This window comes from Zerene cesonia, chromosome 25 (genome assembly GCF_012273895.1).
Source record: "Zerene cesonia ecotype Mississippi chromosome 25, Zerene_cesonia_1.1, whole genome shotgun sequence".
Taxonomy (NCBI): Eukaryota; Metazoa; Arthropoda; class Insecta; order Lepidoptera; family Pieridae; genus Zerene; species Zerene cesonia.
The window spans coordinates 6,099,542-6,108,782 of record NC_052126.1 but is presented as its reverse complement, the minus strand read 5'-3'; the positions used below and the strand labels follow the sequence as shown (position 1 = coordinate 6,108,782).

The 9,241-nt window shown below is 37.3% G+C and overlaps 1 protein-coding gene across 1 annotated transcript in view; it reads left to right on the top strand.

The window, feature by feature from the left end:
* Positions 1-6,513, top strand: part of LOC119836625 (cleavage and polyadenylation specificity factor subunit 1) — an 18,738-nt gene extending 12,225 nt beyond the window's left edge. The window contains exons 18-27 of the mRNA XM_038362008.1: positions 3-68; positions 775-921; positions 1,417-1,489; positions 2,023-2,175; positions 2,519-2,713; positions 3,283-3,397; positions 4,237-4,425; positions 4,727-4,856; positions 5,477-5,579; positions 6,390-6,513. Coding sequence (XP_038217936.1) covers positions 3-68; positions 775-921; positions 1,417-1,489; positions 2,023-2,175; positions 2,519-2,713; positions 3,283-3,397; positions 4,237-4,425; positions 4,727-4,856; positions 5,477-5,579; positions 6,390-6,470 — 1,252 coding nt within the window. The 3' untranslated portion in view covers positions 6,471-6,513. The remainder of the gene's footprint in view (positions 1-2; positions 69-774; positions 922-1,416; positions 1,490-2,022; positions 2,176-2,518; positions 2,714-3,282; positions 3,398-4,236; positions 4,426-4,726; positions 4,857-5,476; positions 5,580-6,389) is intronic.
* The last annotated feature ends 2,728 nt before the right edge of the window (positions 6,514-9,241 follow it).

The window sequence follows — 9,241 nt, the reverse complement described above, 5'->3', positions numbered from 1 at the left end:
CCGACGACGTCCTACTACAAGTTCAACGGGGAGGACAAGGAGAAGAGCACGGAGAACAAGGGAGACAGGTAGTCTAAACAAAAATGGGTCATCAGTGGCAACACTATCGTTAAATAATAATTGCAACACTATAGTTGTTTTAAATTTATTAAGCCGCGCCTTTTTTGAAGTTGGACGATAGGTTAGTCTCAATCGCATTAAAATGAGCTCACAGTTTTAAATGTCGCGCTCATTTTTACGGACGTTTTTGAAACGTTGAGGGTTTTTTTTTTATTTGTCAGTGTTATGTATACACATGTTACACACGAATAGAGTTGTCATTGATGAATTAACACTTTATATAGGTTACAATTGTTATTACTGCCCTAAGGCTATATACACGAGTTCGAATTCCGCCTCATAACGGGATTTTTTTCCTATTCAAATAATTATAAACACACTAGCTGTCCACCCGCGTGCACTTTGCCTGCGTGGTATTCGGTTATATCGCTCGACATGGTAAGGATAGCATATATGTTTTTAATTTTGTGGTTTAGGTGTGAAAGAATCTTACATGATTTTATGTTTGACAATAAGGAACTTCCATACAAACCTTCATCCCCTATTTCAACCTCTTCTACACTTTTTTTCGCAATTAAAAGTATCCTATGACCTTTCCCAAGTTCAGTTTTATCATCATACCAAATTTCATCAAAATCGGTTCAGTGGTTTAGGCGCGAAAGCGTAACAGACAGACAGATAGAAAGAGTTACTTACATTTCTAAACCATTCCAGGTTCCCCTACCCGATGCAGGAGAAGTTCTCGGTGATGCTGTTCTCGCCGGTGTCATGGGAGGTGGTGCCCGGCAGCAGAGTGTCCCTGGACGACTGGGAGCACGTCACCTGCCTGAAGAACGTCTCGCTCTCCTACGAGGGGACCACGTGAGTGGTGTTTTCTGAACGGTTTCTATATTTTAGCGAATTAAATTTAGATTCGGCCTTCACTTGTAGGTTATTGAGTGTGTACAATAAATAATTTCAAATATTTCGTTGGTATTGTTATATTGGTTATTCGAACCGGATTTGGAAAAAAAAAATACATTTTCAAATGAAATTTTTATTTCTGTAGCTTTATATTAAATACTACTTAATACTTGAGAATTTTTAGATTAAAAAAAAAATTAGGTATGTTTTTAAACATTTTCAAATATTTATTCGACAGTTGTCTGTGTAATCTGAATTTCTTACTAACTGACTTAAAAAATTGAGTTGAAGAATTGATTTCAAGACCGACTTAAAGAATTGATTGTGTTTTCAAAATCCCATTAGAAATCCTTTCGACTCGAAAGCAAAACGGAAAGATGATATTTCTTTTATATTTACATTAATTTTAAGCTCATTATCATAACAAAGTATTGATTTTAATTATTTATTAAGGTCCGGTCGTCGGGGTTACATCGCAATTGGTACCAACTATAATTATGGAGAAGACATCACTTCTAGGGGGAGAGTGAGTTAAATTTTTATTTACAATGACGCATTTTATCATAAATATTCGAGTTTATAAATTTCAGATGTTTATCAAACAAATTATAAATGGTTTAAGTTGGGTAGCAGGTCATAAACTTAAAGTAGTGATAACTAGCTTAAATTAATTAATAGATGGCAGCACATACCAGTCCAATCTTCTATTGCCGTCCATTTCAACAGATTAACATTAATTGCAAGCATTTTTAGAGCCCGTTCTGTACTGAATGCGTTAAAAGAGGCCCTTTACTATTACTAACACTTCTGTCTGTCTGTTTGTCCGTTTGTCATCATATCTCATACACCGTGATAATAATTAGACAATAGAAATTTTCAGAGATTATGTAAATCTGTTCCTGCTCAGCAGATAATAAAAAACGAAGTTAGGCAATGATTGGTATGGTCATAAATTGGATGCGTGACAATTTTTGCAATTTACCTTTAATTTTTTTGTGGGTCCCGTCTCTTAGTATCGCGAGTCCGACTCGCACTTGACCGATTTTATGATAATTCCAGATTATAATCTACGATATTATAGACGTAGTGCCGGAGCCGGGTCAGCCATTGACAAAGAATAGATTCAAAGAGATTTATGCGAAGGAACAGAAGGGGCCCGTTACTGCGCTTACGCAGGTTTTGGGATATCTCATATCAGCTGTCGGGCAGAAGGTGAGAAATGTTACTTTTCTATAAATATTATAATTAAATCTTAATTGTATCCTTAAAATGTAGGGTACATATATAGCTTAAACAAAATATTTACATTATTTATTATATTTGTGGGAAGGGAAAAGAGAAAAGAGGAAAAGTTGTTCTTGATAAAAAAATCAAGAAAGATTAAATATCTAGCCCACAATTATTTTTTCATATATTTACCCTTTATAGTAATGTAGCGTACCTTTAAAATTCTTAAAAGTAATAAATTAATATAGCAATAACAAAATTGAATTTATCAATAAATGTGATTCTACACAGTATCGATTTTCTAAAAAAAAAAAAATTCTTATTTCAGATTTACATCTGGCAACTCAAAGACAACGACTTGGTGGGAGTGGCGTTCATAGACACGCAGATCTACGTGCACAGAATGCTCGCGGTTAAGAACTTGATACTAGTGGCTGATGTGTACAAGTCGATATCCCTGCTGAGATATCAGGACCAGCACCGGACCTTGTCTCTGGTCTCCAGGGACTTTAGAACCGCGCAGGTGAGAGAGAGAGAGAGTGAGTTAAAAAGGAAAGAGGTATTGATGTATGTAGTCTATGATATTACGTGACATATTTGAAAAACAATTCAGTTTGCCCAGAGACCAGAGACTATAATAAATTGTTTTAGTTGCTCATTTAAAAAATTTTTTGTCTATTATCTATGATTTGGTTTGCTAGTCCATATCTATATAAAAAAGTAGTGGTGGCTAAGTTGTGGGGACTTCGGATATGAAATTGACAATATATTGATTTTCAATGTATCTGCGTATATGGATAACATCACCACTGCTGAAAACGGTGAAGGAAAACATCGTGAGGAATCCGGCATGTCCGAGAATCAAAAGTTCGACGACATGTGACATCTGCCAACCCGCACTTGGAGAGAGTGGTGGTTTATGGGCTAAACCCTCATAGGTGGCCTGTATCCCAGTAGTGGGAACATTATAGCCTGAGATGAGTGCCTTTCTCTATTGAGTCACCAGGACAGAACCTTCACTCGAACCATTCTCGAACTTTACGCGTATCGATGCAGTCGGCAATTAATAATTATATTCAAAACGTTTATCAGATATACGACATGGAGTTCATGGTGGACAACACGAGCCTCGGCTTCCTGGTCAGCGAGGTGGAGGGGAACCTCGCTCTGTTCATGTACCAGCCGCAGGCCAGGGAGAGCTACGGAGGTTGGCTTTTTGTATGTCACAGCGGGCAACTGAGCTGGTGCTGGTGGTTCGCCTGATGGTGAGCGATCCCCACCGCCCGTGAACAGAGCAGAGGCCTTTGCGAATGCGCTGCCTGCTTTTATGGGGTAAGGGATAAGGAAAGGATTGACGGCTGGGATGGGTGAGGAAAAGGAAACGGCCTCCGGCACTCCCACTCACCGTACGAAACACGGTCTCCTGTGGGGGTGTGCTTCTTCCGCGAGTTGGCCCAAGTCGTGGCGAAGCGTGCTCGACTCCCAGGTTAAATTGGGTTTATTTATTTCTTCTATTTGTCTACACTGATATTATAAAGAGGAAACTTTTGATTCTTTATAACGTTTTAACGCTACACGCAAAGTTGCTGGATCGATTTTAAAAATTATTTCACCATTAGAAAGCTGCAACTACACTGAGTGACACAGGCTGTATAGCCTATTATATAAGCTATTGGCCGGCGAACAGCTTGTGTGTTATAAATAAGATAGACTGTTTGTCTGTCTGTTACTCTTTCTTAATAGACCGTTATTGATATGGGAAAATGCTCGAACGAATCGTATTTTTCGAACGACACATTTTTCACATCATGGTTTTAGATCCTATTATGGGGGTAGAATATATGAAAATCGTTTCTTAGCGAATGACTATATCGTAGTGGCTATTTTACATGCCAAATTTTAGGCCGATCTGTCCATTAGTTTGAGTTGCGCGTTCATGGATAAGTCAGTGTTCTCGGCACAGTTAATTAGAAAAAAAAAGGCGGCCAAGTGCGAGTTGGCGACGTGACATATAAAGTGTAACGCGTAGTTGCGCATGCGCCGCAGGGCAGCGGCTGATCCGCAAGTGCGACTACCACCTGGGCCAGCAGGTGCACGCCATGTTCCGCATCGCGGCGCGCCCCCCGCCCGGGCCCCCCGCCGGGCCCCACACCGGGCCCCACACCGGGCCCCACACCGGGCCCCATGCGGGCCCCGCGGCTGCGCACGCGCAGCGCCGACACGTCACTGTGTTCAGTGAGTATATCTAGCGTAGGATATGAGTATATCTTGTATAGATTTCTTTAAAAATGTTTAGCGTGAAAAGAGATATATAAAAGTATTTCTACTCTTTATAATTTTTCTCACTTATCACTCCTGCCAGACTCCATGTGACTATGACACAATATAAACATGACTGAATATATTAAAATCCGATCATTTTTGTCTATCTGCGAACAACTTTATAAACTTGCAATTGTAAAATCGTCCATTTCTCTAATAGTGGACTTTTCTAACGGATTTCTATGATACAATGTTTCTCTCCTTTTTTATACAGCAACACTGGACGGCGGAGTGGGCTACGTGATGCCAGTCTCCGAGAAGGTGTACAGAAGACTGCTGATGCTGCAGAACGTCATGAATAACTACTGCTGCCACATCGCCGGCTTGAATCCCAGGGCGTACAGGTGATACTGGAGTGTCTTAATCTTTTACAATTTTACAAATCTTATAAACAGACCTGCTTCGAGGGTTCAGGCCATTATCTATTATGGCCAAGTGCGAGTTGGCAGATGTCACATGTCGTCGAATTTTTTAATTCTTGGATATGCCGGTTTCCTCATGTTTTTATGATTTTGTCCGCTGATGAAACAGATAGTATATCTCATAGTATACTTTTAAAAGAGCTTCCAATGAAACAAATGCTATACTTAATTCTCTTTTACAACTTATACCCGTCATTAGGTGAAGATATAGCTTTTTAAGGAAGATAATTTTTTTTCAAATCGGTCTAGTAGGCCATGTGCGGTGGTAGCGCTTACCATCAGCCGACCCACCAGCTCCATTGCCGACTGTGACATAAAATAGAAGATATTGCATCGAAGGGATGGAAAGCGGTTAAATTTATTATTGTTTTTTTTTTTTTTTTTTTTAATAATAATAATAAGTCTTTATTAAAACTGTTAAATACATACAATTATATTGGAAGAAACGAAATGCTTGTGTTAGTAAACTGTGTTGCAGGCTTTAGAATCCCTTATAATTTAAAAATAGGCAATTTACACGATATAGCATTTAAATGGCACAGGACGTACAAGAACGTGCGGCGCGGCGGCGGGCCGGCCCGGGGCATCCTGGACGGGGACCTCGTGGCGCTCTACACCTCCATGCCCATCAGCGAGCAGCAGGACGTGAGTGCTGGACCTGTATCTATACATCTATACATAAGATAAAACAAAGTCGCTCTCTCTGTCCCTATGTCCCTATGTATGCTTAAATCTTTAAAACTACCCGACGGATTTTGATGGGGTTTTTTTCAGGAGTGATTCAAGAGTAAAGTTTATGTGTATAATAACATCTATTAAACGGTTCCGAATTTAACGCGTGCGAAGCCGCAAGTTAAAGCTAGCAATATTATAAAGCTGAAGAGTTTGTTTATTTGAACGCACTAATCTCGGGAACTACTGGTCCGATTTGGAAAGTTCTTTCAGTAATACATAGCCCATTTATCGTGTAAAGTTATAACTTTATATACGAGGGTCCGTGGTATAGGAGCCTATAGGCTATATATGTACCACGGGCGAAGCCGGGGCGTACCGCTGGTTATTAATAATATCAACGCCGTCATCATACGATCATTATACCAATTTTATATCCCACTTATTTGAGACAGAGTATACTTTTATTACCGACTAGATTCTGCCCGCATCCCGTTCGTTTTACCCGCGTGGAATTAGGAGATTTACAAATAATTAAGTGACCATCTATTCCTGTTTTATCCCAAAAAAAGTATTTAATCGGGATGAAAAGTATCCTAACACCCAAGTCAACTCAAATCCTGTCTGTATACATATTTCATCAAAATCCGTTTAGCAGTTTCAGTGTGATTTACGGACAAACATTCAAACAAACAAACTCCCACATTTATAATATTAGTGTGGTTACAATGTTATAAAACTAAAAATTAATTCGAAACATGTTCTTTATATTATTTATTACAGATCGCGAAGAAGATAGGAACAAAAGTGGAAGAAATATTCAGCGATCTTTACGAGATTGACAGACTGACGGCGCATTTCTAGTTTAAGTGTTGTTTGTAAATAGCCGATTAAATGATACTCTATACATAGTTGTTTTATTTTTTGTTTTCTGACTAAGTGTGTTTTGTTTCGATCAACTGTATAACTTTTAATCCTATTATGGGATCGATCCAGTTTTATAAAAAAAAAACCATTAAATTTGAAAAAATCCTCCCAGAATTTAACATACACATAGCTCAGATATAGCTCATACGTTAGAATAAGTCACAGGCTAGTTTTTAGACGGCTTCCACGCGAGCGAAGCCGCGGAGTCGAGCTAGCGTGAACTATTTGACAATTGTTAAAGAATAGAAAAAATCTAATTTTTCGCAAAATAAAATAAACATTAAATAATAGCACAGATAACATAAAACTGTGTTAGTTATTCTTCTTTTTTTTATGTCATAGCGGGCAACTGAGCCGGTGGTTCGCCTGATGGTGAGCGATCACCACCGTCCATGGACATTCGCAGAGGCTCAGAACTCAGAGAATGCGCTGCCCGCTTTTAAGGGATAAGGGATAAGGAAAGGATTGATTATCGGAAAGAAGGAATGGACTGGGAAGGGCGAGGAGAAGGAAATATAAATTCTAGCTTATATATTTAGAGAAAAAAAAAGGAAGGAAGCCACGACAGACTGCGCCAAATAATTTATAAAAACGGAATAAAACAATATTATATAAGATCGTTATCAGCGGCATTGTTGTGCGTAGCATTGTCTTCAGTCGGAACTAGGAAATGACCGTACTTCGAGAATAATCTAGAATCTAGATAAACAGGCTTTTGTTTGCCTCTTTATACTTTGCTGTTACGGTAATGTTTCTATTTAGGTTTGTGGGTTGGTTCGACGACTTACTGAAGTTAAGTTTTCATCCTCCATTCATTTCGTTCTAAACCTTTCTCAAATTAAGGTTAAGGTTGAACTAAAAATTGTAACCTATGTGTTTGTATGTCTTGTATTATTCGTTTGTTTGAATGCCCTAATCTCAGGATTACTAAAAAATGCCCCGAATTCACCCGTGGTATCGGTATATTTTTGAAATCCAACTCATCAGCTTTTCATAATAGTACCTACAGATAAAAATATTATAAAACTAACTATTTCAGTACGTCGCAATTTTTTTGATATGAATATATTTGCAAAACAATTTATTATCACAAGTGCTTGACTTAAAACAATGAAGTTGAAACGCTTGAAAGTTTAAAATAAAATCACGAACGTAAAGTCATAATAAAGCACTTCTCAGCCAACATAAGACTGTTATAGAGAATATAGTTTCTGTAGTTTCACTCAGTTAGTGCATAAAGTAGAAAACAAACGAAACTTTTAATAACGTGTGTTTCTGGGACAATAGAATGGAGTTAGGCAATATTGTATAAGTAATAAAATTGATGGCGGATGACTTGCATGAAATTTTTGGAGCGTGCGATAAATAACTATATCTACCTACCAAGCTATAGGTGTAGTTTGAATTCGGTATGATTCTATGGTGTATGAGGAGTGTATGTTATGCTTTTTATAACCTATTTAACCTTTACATGTTTATTTCCTTTCTTGTTTTCTTCATGTTCGTTTGTTTATCTTTCTCATTTATATGTGTTAAATAAAGTATATTGTATTGTATATTTATATCGGATAAGTCCGACGGTCGGTCGGTCGGTCGTTTCTGGAGAGAGGGGCACTACTCTAGTGTCTAAAATTGGACCAAATGACAACAATTTTTTATTTATCATAAAAAAAATCACCATCGGTTGAAACCCCACGTACCTACTAATCGGCAAACCAAAAAAAAAGTCGAATTAAAAATCTTCATTTTGTAAATTCCATTAAAAGTAGTTTGGCCATTGATTTTGATAAATTAACTTTCACTCGCATATAAATCATTATGCTTTAACACATATCAATGGCCACATGAGACATAAACTAAAAGATAGTACATTAATTCTTAAAGAATTCAGCGCATGTCCCAAGAAGAGAAGTAAAGGCGATAATAAAATAATGTCTTGAATTATTTATTTAAGTAGAGACAAATATAGATAACTAGTGGTCTACCCTGGTTCTGTCAGTGGTTAATATGGTATAATATAACCTAAACTTATTCGGACCACGTGAATATTAAACAATGAAAGAATGTTGGAATCGGTCCAGTAGTGCTTAGATAATCTCGAAACAAACTCATCAGCTTTATAATCCTGGCTTGGTCTAACATGTTCTAATATCACATTTCCCGCAATGTGTCTCGATCTTGGACCAAGCCTTTGATTTCACGCGAGTATTATACATTTAGAAATTAAAAACTTTTTAACGGATTTTAAACGCGATTTATTCATTATATTATTAACCCGACGTTTCGAACACTTTACAGCGAGCGTGGTCACGGGGAGATTGAGATATTATGTCTTTATAATATTATTTGTAAGACGTTTAAAATCCGTTAAAAAGTTTTTAATTTCTAAATAGAACTTCATTTCAGGTATTTTTTTTTTAATTGACTGTAATGGTATATGCACATAGACAACTAAAGCATAGTACATACTCGTTGCTATCTTTATAAACATAATTGCCATAATATTTACTTCTAATAAATTTCATAAAACGAAATATAATATCTAATCCCTTAGGACAAAATTTGACCACGGCAATTTCGATTGAAATCTATTTGCTGCAACATTATTAGGCATAGAGAATAATTAGTACTTAGGTGCCCTCTCTGTTCTAGATAATTAGTCAATGTGCAATTTAATGTATGGGCAAATTGTTGTATCTAAATAATAC